Genomic DNA, 21,786 nt, shown 5'->3' on the forward strand with positions numbered 1-21,786 from the left:
GAAGGATCACAGAGGTCCCAAGAAAAGAGGGGCAATAACCAGTTTCCATGACAATTGGAAAGTTCCTGAACCTGTGCACAGACTCCTCTCACCTAAAGCACACTTGCCAGGTCTGGCAGAGGCACTACACGTATGTCACAGAGGACACCGACACCTTTGACACTATTCTACTGCTTACAAGGCTGGCCACCTCGGCCATATCCAAAGTCATGGTTGGAAACATAGGATCAGGACAAACAACCTTGCCTTTGGTCTTCATAGGGGACAGATGGGAGTTGAACAGAATGACGAACCAAAGTGTCCAGGTGTCCAGGCAGTGCTGCCATGAGACACACAGAGCAAGCTCCTAGCAGGTGTCCGTCTCACCCCCATCTCACCCTCCCCCATCATTCATTTACTCAAATGCCATACTTATCAGCTGTCTATCTAGTGAGACACTAGGCAAGGGACACAATGGCTGAGTATGAGCCAATCCCTTAGGAAAGTAGGTGATTTCATATGGAAGCCCATCGCCTGGGACTTAGAAAGCATACTCAGGGACCAGGGGGAAAGATACAGCTGGCCTTATGAGCTCACCACCCCCAGGCCTGTCAGTCTCACCATCCTTTCTCACCTCCTGCATCCAGGTGCTGAAAGGCCTCTGCCAGGAACTGGCCTTCTCCAGGCGAAGGTAGGCATTAAAGAGGATCAGGTAGATATAGCGCTCCAGGTACTGCAGGCTCCGCAGCTGCAACCTCTGAGCCTCCTGTGTCTCTTTGGTGGCCTTTGCCTGGAGGATGAGGAAGATGGTATCATCAGGGAGACCCATTGTTTAACACAGACATGCTCACTCACAGCCTGTGCACCCAAACAGAGTGATTTCACTGGCAGGGCCCAGGGTGTTTCCTGGCCTGGACACAGGAGATCCACAGGGCCCACTAGTTCCTGGGGACGTGGGAATCTCAAACCCACTTCCTGCTGAGAAGAAATGCCTCTACTTCCTCTCTGAAGACCATGCTGCTCCAAAGCCAGGCTGTCTGCTGGAAAGCTAAGGGAATCTGAGGTATAGAGGGTGAGACACTCAGCTCAGGGTCTCCTAGGAAGAACCCTGTTGCCAATTCCTGACAACATAGTCCCCAGTCTCTCAGGACTGTCTCCTCTCTTCCAGTACCCCTAGCACTCCTGTGGAGGCATATGAGGCTATGACCATAGCCTGACAGGGGACCAATGCCATAGAGCTCTGACTTGAGGAGACAGCCTCTGCAACCTCCTCCTCAGCCCAGTTCCTTTCTGACTGGAAAGAGGAAAAAGCCCATCTTGGCATCTGACCCCACCTGCCCACTCTCTGACTTCCTTGCCTGTTTCTCCACAATCCTAGATCTGAGGTGGTAGTGATGGACACTCAGCCTTTAGAGAGTCAGGACAGATGAGAGAGAGGAAAGGGCCTGGGTGGAGCATGGGGCCTCTGACTTTCTTGAGGTCAGCCCACCTTGTGGGCCCATCAGGCCCAGGCCTGTTGGTCTTAGCATCCTTTCTCACCAGAGCTCCCCCTAGGCATCTTCTCTGGAAATGGTACCATACCAGGTCACATGCCAGAGAATAGGAGATGGCAAAGCCGATAAACAGGAAGCTCCCTAGGGAAGACGAGAGTCCAAGTGGGTAACGAGGACCTCATGGGCCTGACAGTGAGAATGTGCACCCACTTGGGGCAGAAACAAGGACGGTGACAAATGTATGGTGAAAGCTGTGGCCTGCTAGCATGGGAGGAAGGAGGATGCCACCAGTGCCACCTTAAAATGCAAGTGCCTGGGTTCACCCCAGATCAGCCAATGAGGGTCTCAGAGAGCTGGAGTGTGGGTGGGTATGGGCGCTGGAATTACTCAGAGCCAAAGCTGGGCACCGTAGGACGCAGCATTGGAAATCATTGAAGGTTTGGTAGTGCGGGCAGCCTGTTGGAGGAAGAGTGTGGCATGGATCGGGTTGGGGGGATCCTTCAAGTGATGGCACTCTCTGTGGAAGGGCACAGTGAGCCACAAGGGCCAGAGAGAGCTGTTCTTTCCCAACAGCTGGGCTGCAGATGGAAGCCCTTCCATGAACACACACGGTGCTAGCCTACATACCCTGGGAAAACTCCAGGGTCGCCCCACCCCAGATGTGACATGGCCCAGCGCCCTAAAACTCACAGCTGGAGAGAGCCTGCAGAGCGCCAATTTGGTTTTTGAGGCAACGTGAGGGGAGCAGACAGCAGGCTGTACCAGAAAGGGCTTGGGGACAGGGACGGCGCTCTGGCTCCCTGGGTGACAGCCAGACTCACAAGCTGCCTCCAGTTCTGCCATTAGCCTCTCAGCCTCCACATTTCAGGGAACCGGTGAGAAGGCACCTATGAGCCACACTGCCTCAACTAGACAGGTTAGAGACCCACCCTGCCCTCTGGGAGGCTCCAGTAACTACAGAGCAGTAAGAGAAAGTGACCTTCAGGGTGAGGACAAAGAGGTAGCAGGCACCTGGAGGCAGGCTGGGTCAGGAGGAAGGGGTGTCCCCAGGATGGAAAAGGGGGGCAGTTTGGACAGTTGGGTTAGAAACAGGAAGACAGGCTGCCTCGTTTTGATTGTTGTGGACTTAACCACAATGTGAAAATCACCTGGAAAAGGAGCCTCAGTGAGGAATGTCTAGATCAGGTTGGCCCGTGAGCATGGCCCTGAGGAAATCTTAGTTGAGGGTATTGTGGTGGGGAAGGCCACCCTGAATGTTAGCGGCACGTATCACAGGCTAGGTCCTGGAATGCACGAGCAGGAGAGCCAGCCGAGTACTGCCAGGTATTGATCCAATGCTCTCTGGTCTTGACTGTGGATGGGACGGTAGGTACGGTTGCTTTGAATTCCCACAGCCTCGACTCCCCAAAGCAACCGCAAGCCAATTAGACACCTTCTCCCTTAAGTGCCTTTGTTGGGTATCTCATCATAGAAATAGGAAGAGGAGCTAAGACATGGCTCAGAGATTGGGAGAGGCCAAGACAAGAGGGTCCTACAGACACAGGGCCAAAGCAGGGCCTGCAGGGGTATTCAAGGACCGCATACTCTTTCAAGAATTAGCATCGTGTGCTCAAAAAAAAAATCAATTTTGCTTAGAGTCTAGGTGGTAGATGAAAGTAAAAAGAAAAAATATATAAATATTTTTAAAATATATTTAAAATATATATTAGTAAAGAGCCAGAGCAGCTGCCTGCAGGAGTATTCGAGGACTGCATATTCTTTCAAGAAAAAATTAACATCGTGTGCTCAAAATAAAACAATTTTGTTTAGAAACTAGGCAGCAGATCAAGGAAAAACACAAAAAAAAATTAAAATATATATTAATATATAAATATATAATTATATGTTACATATTTTTATATATTATGTGTTATACATATAAATAGCATGTGTCATATAAATATATTTATTAATATTAATGCATACTACATGTTAAAATATTTTAAATATCTATTTCTATATAATACATTAATATTGATAAATTATAAAACATAGAAACATATGCAATATATTAAAGTGCATATAATGTAAAAATGGCCACATAGAGGCCACTTGGCCAAAACAGTGAGGTCCTGCTGCCTCACAGGATGGTGAGCTGCTCTGACCGGATGGCTGACTGGATGGGGCAGGTAGCCCCCAAGACTCAGCCTGCTTCTCCTCTCCTGTCTCCTTCCGGGCCCTGCAGTGTTTGCCAAAGGGCAGGAGTCACCCAGGGCTCCTTGGAAAAGCCATGTCAAACTGCTTCCACGCAGGCTCAGGAGAAGAGGCCAGCTCTCACCTGGCTACAGACACACCACACCAGCACTGCCAGCAAAGATGAGGAGGTCTGAGGCACATCCGGAGACAGAATGAGTCTTTCAAGGGTAGAATTATCTCTAAATTCAGACACTGTGTGAAGATTGCGCCCGACACCCCCAGAGGTTCCCACGGACACATCCTGCCTCTGGCCACAGGACTTCAATTTGAGACAACGGCCCATCTGCCTGTCACAATCCACTTTCCTTAGAAGCATCTCATGCTGGCACGGTTCTGGGATGGGGCACCCAGCCACCTCCTCTATGTAAAAATAGCCCAGCTGGTTTTAAGTGGCCCAGCAGGCCAGGCTGTCATTAGCTGCTGTGATGCTGGACAAAGGCTTCCTGGACCCTTGGGACTGAAACCTGAAATAGAAGGAGCCCAGGAGAGATGCCAGAGCCGTGGGGACTGCAGGCTTCTCATACCTCTGGCCCATCTAGCATGGGCGTAGGTCTTGCTCTGTCAGTATGTCTGGAAGCTCTTTGCTGAGCCACCAGGAGTAAACGAGGGCTAGGCCTCTGTGCCCTCACCCACTCTACTCCTTCTGCCCAAATGGCCTTCCTCTCCACCTGGCTACAATCAGCTTGTCCCTCCAGGCTCAGGAAAAGCCCCACACCCCACAGCTTGCTCTGGGCATCTATGCCCTGCGATCTCCCCTCCCTTGGTCTCCTTTGCTCTCAAGTCTGGGCCTTTTCTTTAAGGCAGAGTTTCTAAGTGCTTCACTGTGGTGGGCCAGGCCTTCCCCAAACAGCTATGAAGTCTGGGGTGGGTGTGTGTGTGGGGGGTTGATGTCAGTTTTCTGCCTCTCTGTCCTTCACTCCTACCCCAAAAGGTCTGCATCAGAGCTTGGGGTGCAGCGGACACTTGGCTGTCCCGTGAGCAGGCAGTCTCCTCCTGAGGCAGTTTCCAGTAGCTCTGAGAATCTAGGCTCTAGCAAGATGCCAGTAGGCTCCCCTCCCCACCCCACACACCTACCCTTTCTTACAAGTGCCTGCACAACACTCCAGTGGTTATCTCAGGTACCCCAAAATTCATCACCCACGCCCCAACAGTTTCCTGACAGCACCACCCGCAAAGTGCTAGACCCTTAAATGTGCCATCTGAGTGTAAATGTGCCATCTGAGCAACAACCACCTCCTTCAAGCTATAGGAGCGAAACTCTGGCTACACATTCAATTGTCCCTCCTTTCGTTCACATTTCAATTGGGAAATCCTACTAGCACCCCTTCAACGCGTTTCCAGAGGCTTCCTTCCCCTCGTCAAGTGCTCCCAGCCACCCCACACCAGTGACAATCCCTGTCTGGCCAACCTCCACATCCCAGGGCCCTTTCCTTCCTTAAAGAATGGCTCGTCCTGGAGGGCCAGTTCCAGTGGAGTAAGCCAGAGTGGACGGCAAACAGGCAGATCTTCCTACTTATGTAGCTATCTATTCCACCTGCTATCTACCTCCCACTCACCACATAAGGCACTGCAGAGTATGGCTGTATCTGGCAGGGTCCTGGGAACTGGAATGGAGAAATGGGCCTATGTAACGAACCAGGCACCCCCCAGTGCTAACTACTCCCCAGAGAGCCAGGTCTCAGTGAGATGATACCAGGGCCAGGGGATTGCTGGAATTGACCCTGTGACCTAAGTCTAGTGATGCACAGAGATCATGCCAGACACACAGGAAAGTCCCCGGTAGGACCAAAGGCTTCCAAGCCAGCCACCAAATGGAGCAAGGACTCAGCTGCTGCTAGAGCCCCTATGCGGCACCAATTCGCTGACTCCATTCTGAGCCGGGTATGAAGAGCTCAGGGAAACAGCCCTTCCCCCTGTCACATCTTATGTGACAGCTTACAACATCCGAGGCTACTCTAACTGCAGGGGCTGGGCCCTGGAGACCCATTACCTGCTGGAATGAGGTCTTCTGGGGGCAGCGTTGGCTTGAGTCTTAGAGAGGCTGGGAAAGACCCACCAGGGGCTCAGCGCCTGAGCCAGCTATCTTCTGCTTTTCTTAGGAAATGACCTTAGTCCCTGGGGCGCTGAGCTAATCTTTCTGCCTCGTGGCAGCTCTTGTTCGATAGTCCTATTCTGCATAACCGAGACAGTGCGCAGGCAGAAGCAATGGTGGCTCCCTCACAACCTGTCCCCTTACGGTTATCATGAAATTGTCCCCTGGGGCCTGGTGCCACCATGGAAGGAAAGGAATATAAGTGGAAGATAAAGTTCTGACCCTGCTTCCAGCCTGGCACAGATCTCCCACAGGCTTCAGTATTTCTTCAGTTAAATGAGCCTAACAGAACCTGCCCTGACTTCCTTCCCTCCTCACTGAGGTCTGGAACGGACTGGCTCTACGTTCTCAGAAAGTCAAAGCAGTGTGGTCACTGCAAAGCACTCTGGGGAAAGCAAAGGGCATCCGCAGCCAGCTTTACCTCAGCTTCTTAAACTCATTCTGCAAGGAAGAGAGAAGGTATCATAGCCTGCTTTAAATACAGACTAGTAAGAGTGACCGTCACCAGCCAACGCCAAGGAAGGTGCCTGCTGGCATTAACGTGTCTAGCAGGGCTTCCTTGCGCCCACCCTTGATTTCTGTCACAAACATTTTCGGCTTTCCAAGTCCAAAAGGAAACAACCAATTCCCAGCTAGATCAACCATGGGGCTGCCGGCCATGTTGGAATACCTCAGTAGTCCCAAGGACTTCTCATACTGCTTCCAGCTGCCGCATGTCCACTCCAACTTCACATACACACACACACACACACACACACACACACACACACACACACACAGTGACCAGGCCTAGACGAAGCCTCATAGCTGCCCTGGAAAACAGAGAGGCATGGCAGGACTGGGCCTCTAAGGCCAGGCAACTGAGGCAAATGGAGGCCCCAGAGTCTGCCCCAGAGGGACTTGGGAACTCCCACCTGGCTTACACCATACAACATCAGTCACAGTGGTATGAAGGGCCCTCAGCCACCACCATGAACTAACTACCCATGAGCCGAGACAGGCCTTTGTGGGCCTCTCTCCACCTCACTAGAACACAGCTTAGCACGGCCTTGGTCTGACTCAGCGTTGGCACATACCAAGTGAGGTGAGCCTAGCCTCGGACACAGTCCATTGAGTACTCAGAGTCTACACTGTCCCACCTGTGAGGAAAGGGGAGCGCGTGTACGGAGATCAGAATGAAAAGGCTGAAATTAAAGTCACTGCGGCTCAGCTCAGCAAGCTCTGGGAGCCCCGCTGCACCCCAGGGCCATTTATGTCACCTCTAACAAGCCAGCCACGCACAGACTTCCTTGCTGTGCATGATCCCGTCACGCACGGAGGGTCACCCACAGACCTCTCCTTCCTGCACTGTGAGAGAGCAGGGACCTCCCATTTTCCTACTTCTCTGCTGGCCCTGGGGTCACTTTATTGCTAAAAGCAGCCCCAATGCCAAATACTAGCCCTGTGTTCGTAAAGGCTCCTGATTAATGTGTCAGTGGATTGCTGAAGCAGGCAGGGGGCTAGGAAAGACTGGTTCTGGAGGGTGAGGGGCAGAAGCCAAGTTACCACATGCTGTTGGGAGCATCACGGTCTCAAGGCTGCGTTCTGCTGGGAGAAGCTGAGATGGACAGAAGGTCAGGGGAAAACTTGAAATGGGTAGAATGTTGACTGGGACATTCTCAGGCAGTGAGTCTGATGGAGGAGGTACATCCCAGATGGAGCCTCCAGAGCAGAGCAGCACCTCCCGCCCCCACACAGTCCACTGGCTTACTCGGTGGTGAGTTTGCCAGGCTCCGGCAGAGACCAGCTGTGGACCTCCAGCTTAAAACCAGAAGGCAGAGTACGGAAAATAGTTTAGCCACCGTTCTGATATATATCTGCCTCTCAATTGGAGACCCTGATTGTGGGGAGCAGGATATGTACTTTTATGCTTACATGGGGCTATAAAACATCAGCTCCCTGGGTAACTGGCCATAGCAGGGTCCCCTAGCATGAGTGCCATGGCACTTATTAAGGAAGATCAAGATCTCAAATGTTTAAGCCAACAAAATGCCAACCAAGGCTGATATAAAAGTTTGTTTAACTAGTCCCCCTAGCCTCAGAGAATGTTGAGTCAATGACCTGACTCACTGGATCAATTCAAATGGGGGAAAATGTTGAAGTCTGACCCCCTAGCCCCCAGAACAGCCATTTTGTCCCATGCCTGCTACCAGCTATATCATACTGTTACTTTAACATGCCTGCCAGTCACTGCCACAGAGAAGTGACTTGGCTCAGAGCAGAGTCATGCTGACCACATGTTATGTTCTGTATGAGGGTTGTTAATCTTAAGAAATCCCACAAGGCTTTATACAGAACTCATCAAGTTAATGATCAATATGAACTGTTACGTCTAAAATGGCTTCAGTCAGCGCTGACCACTGGGTAACACTTTTTGCTCCAGTTTGAAAATGTTTTACAGCAACCCTGTTCTTTCACGCATGTGTAGACCTGGCCAGAGACCCTATTGCCCATGTGTAGAGCTGGCCAGAGTCCCTATTGCGCATGTGTACAGTGGCCGGAACCCCTATTGCGCATGCGTAGAGCTGGCTTGCGCTCTGGGCTTCTGAGCTGAGCATCTGGAACAGCTCAGGAGACAGTTCAGTCCACCATGATCTCAGGCAGAACAGAAGCCCAGGTCTTCCATGCAGAAGACCTTGGAGGAAGGACTACCCTTCTTGCTAACAGAGGGAACATCCGAGTCTCTGAAAGCTGCCGTCCTCAGACCTCAGGGCCATGAGAAATCAGGAATGCAGATCTTCCCGGCACTAACCTTCAAGTAGCGCTGACAGACTTTCGACTTCCTGCTCACTAACTATCCCTTCTGTCATGAAATGCCAACAGTTCGGATGAGAATTGATGCTTAACATTTCTACTTCTTCCCTTCTTTAAAGATTTAGTTTTACTTATGTGCGCGCGTGTGTCGGCGTGCGTCGTGTCTATGCCGTGTGTGGGTACCACGGAGGACAGAAGGGGCATGAGATCCCCTGGCTTTCCTTACAGCTTCTGAGATCACACTGGTTTCTGTGGACGGTTGTGGTGTGAGAAGAGTCAAAAACAGACTAGGTTTGATCCCTCCCCGCCGCCCCCGTGCCTCCCCACACAAAGGCATACTGTCAAGGTCAATGCGGCTTTGTTGGTAGACTATGTGCACAGCTTGCACAAAACCCCAGGTCCCATTCTAGCACTGCCTAAGGCAGATGTAACTAGGCAGACCTATAACCCCAACACTCAGGAAGAAGAGGCAGGAGGATCAGAACTTCAAGGTCATCCTCAGCTACATATGGAATTCCAAGCCAGCCCAGGATACAGAAAACCCTGGGTCAAAAATGAAAGCTAGTGCCAGTTGCCATGGCACGTGCCTTTACTCCTAGGACTCCGGAGGCAGAGGCAGTGGATCTCTATGAGTTCAAGGCCAGGCCAGTCTACAGAGTGACTTCCAAGCCATCCAGAGCTTCATGAGTCCCTGTCTAAAAAAAGAATATCTACAACAGGAAAATAAACGCATCATTCCACTATTGTAAGACATGTTAGACACACTGCTGTCTCCGTAAAAACCCAAACAAGGACTCAACAGGAAACACAGAGCTGCATGTGGCCAGGAACCGATGACCAAGAGTATGAGGTTTCCTTCTGTGGTCCTGACCATGTTCTAACTTCCCCCATTGATGACAACCATGGACAAGTGTACTCTAAACACATGTGTAGGGCAGAAGGTGAATTGCATCTCCATAAGCTTGCAACAGAGCAAAGCCCTGAGCTGGCCCAGGCCCCGTGTCATTCCAATTCCAAACCATGAATACTGGCGTCTCAGCACTGTGAGCCTCCAGAAACTCTGGGTCAGTTCCAGAAATCTGCATTTTAGCAATTCCACAGGGGAACCTGAAGTACTGAGGTGGGAGTCTACAGGTCACTATAAGTGGCATTCAGCCTTGGCTGCACCCTGGACTCACCCTGGCAAAATTTCAAAGCTGGATTCACACACTGGGTACTGTTTACCTCTTACACAGACAGATGAAAATCCTCTGAGAGTCTCAGGACCCCCTACTCTAAGGTACCTTTAAGAACTTGCCCTAGGGGGTTGGACAGATGGCCAGTGGCTAAGAGCACTGGCCACTCTTTCAGAGGACACAGGTTCAATTCCCAACATAGCAGCTCATGACGATCTGTAACTCCTGTTCCAGGGGATCTGACACCCTCACACAGACATACATGCAGGAAAACACCATTGTACATAAAATAAATTATATATAAATAAATATATATTTATATATAATTATATATAAATATGTAATTTAAAATAACGTATTTATTTAAATATATATTTAAAAAGAGCTTGTCCTAGAGGCTGGGGAGATGGCTCAGATGGGAAGGTACTTGCACACGAGTGTGAGGTCCCAAGTTTGAATGTCCAGAACCTGCAGTAAGCCAGATATAATAGCTCTTGCCTGGAATTCCAGCATTTCTACAGTAAGAGGCAGAGGTGGAGACAGGAGCGTGTCCTGAAGCTCAGGGCCATCTAGACAACAAAAGACACCACACACACACATACACACACACACACACACACCACAAACCCACCCCCACCCCCGTCTCAAAACAAGGTGGGTGGAGCCAGAAAAGTGGCTTGGCCAGTAACAGCATTTGATATATAGGCAAGCGGTCCAAGTTCAATCCCTAGATCTCACTTAAAGGTGGGAAGAAAGAACCCCTGACCCCAACATGCTCTCTGTGACACGCATCCCTCCATCATACACACACACACACACACACACACACACAAAACACGCGCCCTCGGCCGCCCCTAATTCACCAAACACCAGTGAGGCCTAGGAGGAGGAATTTACCCTAACTTAGCTCACTAGGGCCACCTGGTGGCCATACTGGTGAGTAACCGCATTCAGCTTCTGATCCCCAGCATGGACCCTGGGATGGGGCTCTGGGATTCCATCTCATGCAGTCAGCAACAACTTGGCCTCATGTGAGGGGAGTCCTGCTGGGGAGGTGGGAAGGGGCCTCTCTTGTTCAACTTCCTCCATTAAACACTTCACTATGAAGGCATCCAGGAGCTCCCACCCCTAAAATACAGCTCAGTTCCCCATCCCCCATCCCTACCACCTCACCCCCCAGGAGTAAAGCCAGCTGCCAATCCAATCTCACTTCTGGTGACAACACTGTGCTACCAGGTGGCCTTAAGTGCCTGTAAACCCACTATAAACCTTTAGGCCTCCTGGCCTTTGTCCATACAGCCCCCAAGGCCTGCAGTGACTCCTTCTTGGGCTGTTTGAGGCCAACTTTTAGTTTCTCCCTGCAGCCCAGGGACCCTGTGCTTCCTGCTCACTCTCTGTCTTCACAACTCACATCCAGGAACAGGAATTGAGGGCCTGTGAGCTTTGGAGTTGAGATGGAGAGAAGGAGGCTCTAACAGGGCCTGGCCCACGTCCTCTGGAGCAGGTCTAAGCACTGCCTGAGCCTCCAGCTGCCAGAACCTAGAGGCCTCAGCTCTCACGACCTGAACAGGGATTCTAAATTGTGACAGCGAGCATGTGCTGGCTAGTTTTATGCCAACTGGACTCAAGCCAGTGTCACTTAAGGACAACCTCAAATGAGAAGATGCCCTCACCAGATAGGCCTGTGGGCAAGCCTGTGGTACACTTTTTAGATGGATGATTGATGTGGGAGGGCCCAGTCTACTGTGGGTGGTGACATTCCTGAAGAGGTGGTTCTGAGTTGTTATAAGAAAGCAGGCTGAGCAAGCCTTGAGAAGCACGCCAGTCAGCAGCGCCCCTCCACGGCCTCTGCATCAGCTCCTGTCTTCAGGGTCCTGCCTCGAAGTTGCTTCCCTGACTTCCCTGGATGGTGGACTACAGGCTGGAGGATGAAATAAACCCTTTCCTCCCCAGGTTGCTTTTGGTCGTGGCGTTTTATCAGAGCAATAGAAACTCTAAGACAGTGCAAGACTCAAAGGAACCTGAAGATGGGAAGCCTCATCACTGGGACACTGTGTCTTCCAACATGTGACAAGTCCATTTCTGGAAGCTCCTGGTCTGTCGTCTCCTCCTCACGCAGGGCAGCCTCTAGTCCGAACTTTCCCCCAGTCTTCTCCCACATGTCTGGCCTGCCTCCAAACAGGACCTACCCTCTGACCCAGTCAGGATCTGACCCCAAGACCCCAAGCCAAGGCTGCTCTGGATCATTCTGCTCATGTGTCCCCAGCTGGAGACTGAACAAGTTGCCATGATAAGCCACAGGGCAGAGGCTGCCCTGAAGGTCACCCAGCCGTGGCATACACTGAGGCCTCTTGATACCACATAGCACTGCCCTTAAACACCTGCTGCCAGGCTGAGAAACAGGGCTCTCTGCTGCCACAATCGATCCAATCCCCACACCCCCGAGTCCCAAAGCTGCAAACTCTCCCACCTGCCCAGTCCTCAGGTCTGAAGACAGGCAGAGAACACTGGGGACCCAGGCAGACTCAAGGGCACATTCTTTCTCAATAGCTGCAAACCCCAGTCATACGTTAAATCTGAACCATCCTGGAGACTTTATTTTTACAATTTAATGAGTTATTAAATAATAACTTGGGCCAGGTGGTGGTGGCATATGCCTTTAGTCCCAGCACTCGGGAAACAGAGGCACGTGGATTTCTGTGAGTTCAAAGCTGGCCTGGTCTAAAGAGCAAGTTCCAGGACAGCCAGGGTCACACAGAGAAACCCTGTCGCAAAAAAAAAAAAAAAAAAAGATAGATAGATAGATAGATAGATAGATAGATAGATGGACAGATGGATGGAAGGATGGATGGACGGATAGATGGATAGATGGATGGATAAAATAACTTTGGAGGGCTGGCAATATGGCTTGGTGGGTAATGGTGACTACCATCAGGCTGACCACCCAAATCCATACCCCCAGAATCCACAAAGTGGGAGAGAACCAGCTCCTACAAGTTGTCCCCATCCCCCACACTCATACCGTATGCACACATATAAGTAAACATATGTAAAATCAAATAATATTTCTCTGAGCAAACAACTCAATGGGGACCAGACCCCAAACAGTGTAGACGAACCCGTCCTAGGGTACAGCAGTCGTACCACGCAACACTAACCTTAACCCCTGGTGACTGTCAGTCACAGCACTGCCCGCCTGATTCTGCTTAGCCTCTGGGACCCCAGGATCACACACTAGAATTGTATCCCGTCCCACGGGGGTCTTGGTTATTCCTCTTTACTTGGCCCCTCCCACAGCAGGTTTCTAATACGTATGTTAGCCTGCCCGGGGTGGGAGGGGGAGAGCAGGTGGGCGTGGCTTGGAGCTGCTGCCCTTTCTGCTTCCAGGTCCATATGCCTTTCTGAGAGGTGGGACCAAAACAAAAAGCAAAGAAATGAACAAAAAACCCTAAAGCCTTAGGAAGGACCCACAGGACCTGCTGCCCCCTGAAGACCGCACAACTAATTTCCCCTACCCTCACTCCCGCGACGTGAACCACAGCCCATCCTGCGGAGCTAGGGGCGCAGGGCCGGCGCTCACCTGTCGGTAGGTGGATATGATGATCTCCCGAAGGTGGTAGTGCATAGGTGTCATGGTCTCGCTGACAGTGTCCAACGCCGCATCCACCTCCTTCTTCACGTGGTGGCCGTCTGGCAGCAGCTGTACCACCTTCATCACCACCTGGGGCCAGAGGAGGGGTGAATGGACAGAAAGTTGAGGGGGCTCAGCCTGAGCCCTCCCGCCCACTTCAGGGCAGTAAAAGGCTATGGTATCACCCAGATGACACATCCACAGGCTCCTACAACAGAAGGTACACACTCTGCTGACAAGGAGAGCCGAGGAAACAACAAGAGGGGCGGGGAGATGATGGGAGAGCCAAAGATGATGGGAGAGCCAGAGATGATGGGAGAGCCAGAGATGATGGGAGAGCCAGGGATGATGGGAGAGCCAGGGATGATGGGAGAGCCAGGGATGATGGGAGAGCCAGGGATGACGGGAGAGCCAGCGAGATGATGCCAGTAAACCACAGGAAGGATTGAAATGCTCAGAGTATATTAAAAGCTTAGGCGATGATCCTTACGAAGATTCATCTTACTCCTTAGTTTGTTACAGTCTGGACAAGCATTTTACCAACCCAGCTAGCTCACTGCCCCGTCCCCCAGCTTTTTGAGACAAGGATCCTACTTGCTCCAGGCAGTCCTCAAACTCCCTCTGAGGTAGAGAGTGACCTTGATCTCCTCATCCTCCTGCCTCTCCCACCCAAACACTGGATCGCAGGTATGAGCCACCACTCGTGCTTAGGGTACTCGGATGCTGGGCTTGAGCCCAGGGCTCTGTGTGTGCTCAGCAACACCCTGAGCCACGCCCACAGCCCCTCACTTCCTCTGCTCTGGTTTTTTCTTATCTATTGCAGTGGTAGGGATCCAGTCCAGGGCCTTGAACACACGCCAGGCAAACACTCCACTGAGCTACACTGGTTTATTTATTTGAAACAAGGTATCACTGTGTAGCCCTATCTGGCCTGAAAGTTACAATATAGACCAGGATGGCCTAGAATTTGATTTCTGTTAGTATAGTTTCATCACGCTAAGTAAAGAAAAAAAAAGGTGAACATCAAACCATAAAAAAAAAAGAGGTGCATGTCCAGGGACCCAGAGGCACCGCATGACTGACAGCCTCGACCTCTCTCAGAGGTCAGGACAGCAGGAGTGCCAGGAGGGCAATCGGTAAGCATGTGGCACCGATGAGCAAAAACTGACTGTGAAGCCAGCCACTGCTCAGCTATAGGCCAAGTGTGCAGAAAGGTGTCACACATCTGAGATGTCACATGACAAGTGGCAGATACAAAAGACAGAAGACTGGATCAGAAAGCCAATGGGTGCCCAGCCAGAGTCCCTGAGCTGAAGCAGGGGGACCAACAGATCAGAGTAGCTTGCAGGCCTCCAAGGAGCACCAGCTGAGTCTCACTATGAGGTAGTTATCGACGATACCAAGGTTAGCTAGCCAAGTAGGGGAGGGTCCAGACCCATCTACTATGACAGAGGCTTAAGAGTCAAGCTGTTTTGAGCCCAGTCTACCCACCTGGGAAGCAGACAGACAGCCCCACCCTACCCAGCTACCAGCAGGACCCAAGAATTCTGACCTGCACAGCATTCCCAGGGAGCAGAAGGGTGTAGGGGGGATGGAGCGTACCCACCTGAAACTCGCCCTTGGTGAACTTGGCATCAGGTACACTCACTAGCTCCTCCTCGCCCACCTCGGGGCAGCCCTGAAGGACGACAGAGCTGAGACGGAGCCTCTCCCTTTTCTACACCCCACACCCCCACACACACACCCAGAAACCCTGCTGAGGGTCTGCCAGGACTAATGGAAGAGGGTCCCCGAGATGACATCAGACACGACCTCTGCCCTTCCAACACTCACCATAGTCAGTACCCACCCCTTCCTGGGCTGACCTCTGACCTCACACAGAAGGCCACACCTACCCCAATGTGCCAACAGGCCAGCACAGCCACCACCATGGCGGTTGTGGTCTGGCCCTGGCCACTGAGGCAGCTGAAGACAAAGCCTGTGCCTGGGTCCTTCGTGAGAGCAGCTCGCAGGGCCTCAAGCAGCCGGTCAAAGTCCTGGGGTGACAAGACCACAGCATGAATTCAGGGGTGCCACTGGCTGTCCAGACTCACAGTGGGGAACTGCCATCCAAATGGTAAACCCAGATTTCTGTCCCCTCGTGACTCATTATACACATAACCTAGTTCATGTGCACACACAGCTCATGAGGTTACATACAAGACCACGCATGTATGAACAGCCGTGTTCATGCATACACCCATCACTGTTTCTATCCCAGACACCCAGGACTGGGCATATAGCAGACATAACACACTTCTGGGTCTCTGTATGTCAACCCTCATGCACTGTAAGTTTTCCAGTCTGGTGCTGTGTCCCTGCCTGAGCAGCCACCAGGGGGCAGCACTCCACTGGCTATGAGCTCACAGAGAGCCAAGCAAAAGGCAATAGCCCTGACATCTATCCTACCGACATCCACAGGCCACACATGACAGGCACACACAGCCCACAGATACACCAGAAAATCCCTGAAAAAGGCAAACCACACAGACGGCTGCGATAGACATCTGTCACAATGATATAGCTATCATATGAACACCACCTCAGTCACACTGAGTTTTCTCCACGATCACCCCCCTCCGTGGACATAGTCTACAAACACAAGACAGACGCCATGAGCCCCGATGGCACTGTGTATCATATATTTCTCCGACAGAGATATGAGCACACACCCTTCCCTGTGACATATGGTACACACGCCTGCAACATATGACACACAGACTAGCCCCACAACACAAAGGATATGAAGGTAGAATACACACGGAACGGTCCCATGCGTGTGCACATAAGCACACATACATAAAAAGGATGGGAACACGCTTCAGAGGCCTCATATGGAGCCCATTAGACAATCCCCTGGTCCCATTATAGAGTTGAGCTGTTTTGCCAAGACCAGAGAAGAAGAGAGATCTGGTGCCCAGAGACCTGGCCCCTCACCTCCTCCCGAGGGGCACAGAAGTCTGGCACAGGAATGCGGCAGTAGGTGAGGCCAAGGCAGGCCCCCTGGTGCTGGCTGAAGACCTCCTGTGTGGTCAGGCACTTCTGGAACCTGAGGGCGGTAGGGCTCTTGGTGTTGGGGACAGGAGCACTCAGGTGGGCCTTCAGCTGGGCCTCCAGAGCCTGGACAAGAGGGGGACAGGGGACAGGGGCCACTGAGACAGGCCTGAGAGGCAGGAGCCATGGGTCAGAACTCAAGAACCCCAGCCTCAGGTCAGAACCACACCACAGAGGCAGAAAAGCCACAGGAGTGTGGGGACATGGGGACACGGGAATCGAGTCCTGGAACAATCATCCCCTAAGCCTCAGCTTGTCCATCATACGACAGGAACACAGGGCCCTCTGGCTCTCTCCCTTGTCTCTCTTCACCCGAGTGCCTCCCATGCAGACCATGCAAAAGGCCAGAAACCTTACCTCCAGCTGCTCGGGGGCCAGGGTTGGCCCGGGGGGCCACAGGCTGTGCATGTGACCGTCACACTCCAGGACAACCTCCTCCCTCAGGTTGATCCAGACCACCTGCCGTAGCTTCCTCTTGGCATCAGACAGGTAGGCCAGGATGTTACCTAGGGCCTGAGGAACGAGGGACCATCAGGGTCAGGGCTATCCTTTCCCTCTGCCCACGTCTGAACCCTGGGCCTGAGAGCCAGCACCTTGGCACTGGGCTGGGCGGTGCCATAGATAGACATTCGAGGTACACGCCGGAAGTTGGCTACATCCATCTCTCTGATAGTGCCGAGCGCATCCGGTGAAACAAGATCATCTGCTTCCTGTAGGGAAGACACCAAATCTGAAGCCCACAGTCACCTGTCATATCCAGTGGTGGTGGTGGTGACCATATCCCACCTGATCTTAGAGGGAAGTGTGGGGTTGGGGTGGGGGAGAAATGGTGTCCTACTGGGTACAGGGCATACAAGGCTGGCTGGACCCTGCGGCCTTATTGATGCCCTGGCAAGGGTGTGGTGGTGCACAGCCTCCAGAGAGACTCCAGCTCAGAAGTCCTACAGAATAGTCTGACTCTGGGTCAAAGCTCTGGGCTTTGAGACTGAAGAAAAGGTGGCAGGACAGCAGCCAGAGCACGGCACATTCTGGTCCCACAGGAAGCCCGCCATCTCCCTTGGCAATACTTCCTCAGCCCTACAGGAATCTAGAACTCCGTGGGGCCAGGGGCCAGCCAACCCAGCCCACTCCACAGATACTCAGCTACTCACCAGGGAGCTCTTGGCGATGAGGTCCCCAGGGACCAAGGGCCCCACTGAATTCAGCACCACCGGCAGACGATACAGCTCGGGATGGGTACACAGCCATCGACTGAAACTGAGGGCAAAGGCCAGGGGGTACTGCAGCCCGAGGCCAAGAGAGACGGGGCATTGAGGAGTGTGGGGCCATTCTGAGCCCTCCCTGCCTAGTCACAGAAAGGGAGCCCCGAAAAGTATCATTGAGACCCAGGGGAGGATGAGCAGGAGAGGAAGGAACAGGATGTTTTCAGCCCTGACAGAGATACCAAGCCTAGGCCTGAGTTGGGAGGGGAGGGGGAGATGGGGGTGGGGGCAGAAACAACACTCACCTGGACTCGTTCTTGGCCCTCCCAACCCTTCTCGGGGACCAATACTCATACAGCCTCACTCTATTCCCTGCCCCATGAGGTCCCTGTGGCTGGGGTTGGAAGGCTGGCAATCCCTGAGCCCCACCTGCTCGTGCAGATAGTAGTTAAATAGGATCAGATAGAAGTACAGCTCCAGACTCCACAGCGCCCTCTGTTGGACTGCATGCTGACTACCACATTCCTGAGGACAGGGAGGGGGAAGGGAGAAATGGGGTGTTAACAGGGCTTCCCCCTAGAAGGGTAGTAGAGAGTCCCAGAAGGCACTCTCCCTAGCTCCGAGACGGTTTTGCCAGGTTGGAAGTCCTTCCCTATGTCTATCCCATTTGCCGTGACTCATGCATAACACAGAACCCTGTGGTGACCAGACTGGGCATGGGTGGCTCTGGTGCAGATGCTGCCTCTCCAGGCCAGTTCCCAGCCCTGGGACAGGGACAGGGATGAGGAGAGAACAGGATGACTCATTGCCCCTCATTATGTCCCATTTCCTCTGTGTTGAATCTTTACTTTGTTTATTGAAACAGGGTTTCTCTGTGTAGCCTTGGTCATACTGGAACTAGCTCTGTAGATCAGGCTGGCCTTAAACTGAGAGATCTGCCTGCCTCTGCATCTCTAGTGCTGAGATTAAAGATGTCCACCACCACTACCCAATTCCTTTTCCTTTCTTGAGGGAAGCCCTCCTTTAAGATCCAGGAACACATATATACACACACATACACATACCACATACACATATATACACATACACACATACACAGATACACACACACATACACACAGATACACACACAGATACATACACAAATACATCATATACACGCACATACACACATACACTCAGAGATACACATATATACACACATAGATACATACACATATACACACACATCACACACACATACACCACACACATACACACACATACACACATATATACACACACACACAGAGATACACACTTATACACACATACATACACAGATATATACACACATGCATACACATCATACATACACACACATATACACACACATACACACATATATGATACACACACATCATACACATGCATATATACAGACACACAGACACACAGACACACACACACACACACACACACACACACAGATGATATTCCAGAGAACTATTACTACCCCTGATTCATACAGAGAAACTAGATAGCAAATGATAGGATTTCCTCTTCTAACTCCAGCCTCCTCCGGACAATGGGGTATCAGAAAGAGCCCATGCCCCACCTCCTGACCCTCAAGTGTCACAGTCCTCCAGCCAGGTCAGTAACCTAGATAACAAGTGAGATCTGAACTAAACCGCCCTGAGAGAAGGGTCAGAGCCTATGGGAAAACTGGACCCCATCCCACCCCCACCTTTGGGACCTGCACCTCCATGGGCTGCGCAGCTTTTTCTGTAGAAAGCCAGTGAGTATGCTAGGTGTGGGGTGGGGGTAGGGACACAGTCTCAGTCACGCCCCTCTGCGTTGCCATGGCAGCACAACAGCTCTGCCAGGACACATGAGCCAACCACAAGACTGATGCCAGAGAAACAAAGACCCAGCATGAGCCCTGGGCTCTGCTCTGATGGCCTCTGACCCCTGTCTAGACTAGGGGGTGACCCTGGGCCTTGATGACCCCGCTGCAGATGCAAGTGAGGATTCCAGATAAGGCCAGCTGAAGTGTCTCCAGACAAACGCAATTACAGTACTGGGTCCTGAAGCAGCTCATGTGTCAACAACTGGGTGCTATCTAGTGACAGCGGCAGGTGACACTCAGCCCTCTTCTGAGTCTCTCACGCGTCTTTCCTCACTTAACAACCCCAACAGCCCTACAGCTACTTATCTTCGCGTGCTCCTTCACAAACAGGGCAATGAAGACAATCTACACAGCAGATGCCCAAGTCCTCATCCCTGTAAGGGGCACGACCAGGACGGTGACCAGGCAGCTGGGTCGGGAGCCCCAACTCTGACTCACCAGGCCCATGCAGGTTGACCTGGTCATGAGTTTAAGGGACAAAGCCATCAAAAACTCTTCTCAATGACAAAATCCAGGGATTCACACTAAAACTAGAAGTGTGCACGACTATGTGGAGAATCACACACCGCTGAGGAGAAGCCTGCGTGCTCAGGCCGCTGCCGGCACGAGGTAGCACTGCTTTTCCTGTTTCTCGTTTCTGTTTTCCCATCGTGGAGCACAGCTCTCCAGGGCTTGCCTTTTTTTTTTTTTTTTAAGTGTTAAACAAAGTAAAGGTTGTAAGGGCTTTGAGTCGTCCCATTTACCATACAAAAACATGGTCAGTCCCATCTGCTCCCCAGAGCTCAAGACAAGAGCAGTGAGCTAGCCCAGCCCTCTTCCTCCTGAAGCTGTGGGTTAGACCACGCTTGCCCTTCCCATGGAAACTCCAGAAGATTCCTTTGCAGGAAGAGCCCCTGTACGAATCCTGAGAGTGCCCCCAGAGACCCCTGAATTAAAGGCTGGGTCCTGGGGTGACACTGTCGGGAGGTGACAGGTTCCTTAAGAGATAGGGTCAAGCAGGAACTCTTGGGTCACTGGAGATGTGCTCTAAACTGCAGGATGCCAGCTGCCTCTTCCTCTCTTTTTGTCCTCTGTCCATTACGGGAGAAGTGTGTCCCAAAACGCATGCCCACAACAATGTGCTGACCAGAGAACAGTGCCAAAGAACCGCAGGCACTCCAAAGGGGGGTGGGGGGGGGGGAGAACAGGACTCTCTTCTCCTTCTTCCCTCTCTCCCTATCCCTTCTCTCCCTGCTGACCTGAAACACACCAAGCAGCCCAGGCTGCCCCTGGAACCCACAGTCCCCCTGCAGTGTGGGATTTCTAAGCCTGTATCACCCCTGGCTAGCCTTTCCTTTTTTACAAGCTGATTCTCACACTCTTAGGTTTCTCTTTATCCTAACGTGAGGCTGACTGATGGGAGGGAGGTTCTGGGAAACGTGTGAGTCCAGAGGTCGCAGCAGGCCCCTCTGTCCGTCCTGTTTATTCTGCAGCCAAGGGACCTGCTCAGAAAAAATAAACTTCCCTCTTCCTTGTCCTTCCCGCTGCTCCAGCTGCCCACTCCCCATCCCCCACCCCACCCCACTCCAGAAACTACTGTACTGACAGAGAGGCAAGCAGGCTGAAAAACAGCGGTCCCAAGCAGAACCCAGCATGCTCCTCACGGCCTCACCTGCTCCGGGCTCTCTGGCCTGAAGCCATCCAGCTTCCTCTGGTTTTTTAGGACCTCTTCCTTCAGGTCATGCAGCTCTGCACAGGCACTGATGGCTCGATCCACCTAGAACCACAGGAGGGGGACAGGGAATGGGAAAGACAGAGAAGAGGACTTTCAGAGAGAAAACACATACACACAGGCACACACACGCATGCATGCATGCACGCACGCACACGCCAGTGACAGGAGCAACCGCCCCGTCCCAACCCCTGATGTCCTGACCCAGCCCCTTCCTCACCTCCTCCACAATCTTCTTCCCCTGGGGCACCTTGCAGATGAAGCCCTGGATCACCTGAAACTGCTCCATGGACAGGGGTTTGGTCAGCAGGGAGGCTGCCCTGACAAGGTGAGAATCGGGAGTGTAATCAGGGACCACCCTCGGCTACCCATCAGCCACTGGGAGGCATCAGATTACTTCTGAATTGTACAGGGGCAGTGGAGACCCAGAATTGTCCAGTAGCCTCTCTCTCCAGCACACCAAACCAATCTGTATGCAAAGATGCTCGGTCTTC

General features: G+C 52.1%; 1 protein-coding gene across 1 annotated transcript in view; it reads right to left on the minus strand.

Moving 5' to 3' along the window:
- The window catches only part of Pald1 (phosphatase domain containing paladin 1), a 60,552-nt gene that overhangs the window by 2,859 nt on the left and 35,907 nt on the right, over positions 1-21,786 (minus strand). The window contains exons 9-19 of the mRNA XM_028776839.1: positions 21,513-21,612; positions 21,233-21,337; positions 18,123-18,218; positions 17,643-17,771; positions 17,085-17,201; positions 16,849-17,004; positions 16,375-16,557; positions 15,294-15,434; positions 15,005-15,076; positions 13,348-13,488; positions 614-769 (exon numbers count right to left, since the gene is read on the minus strand). Of these exons, the coding sequence (XP_028632672.1) occupies positions 614-769; positions 13,348-13,488; positions 15,005-15,076; positions 15,294-15,434; positions 16,375-16,557; positions 16,849-17,004; positions 17,085-17,201; positions 17,643-17,771; positions 18,123-18,218; positions 21,233-21,337; positions 21,513-21,612 (1,396 nt within the window). The remainder of the gene's footprint in view (positions 1-613; positions 770-13,347; positions 13,489-15,004; positions 15,077-15,293; positions 15,435-16,374; positions 16,558-16,848; positions 17,005-17,084; positions 17,202-17,642; positions 17,772-18,122; positions 18,219-21,232; positions 21,338-21,512; positions 21,613-21,786) is intronic.

This window comes from Grammomys surdaster, unplaced genomic scaffold (assembly GCF_004785775.1).
Source record: "Grammomys surdaster isolate TR1022 unplaced genomic scaffold, NIH_TR_1.0 273, whole genome shotgun sequence".
NCBI classification, from domain to species: domain Eukaryota; kingdom Metazoa; phylum Chordata; class Mammalia; order Rodentia; family Muridae; genus Grammomys; species Grammomys surdaster.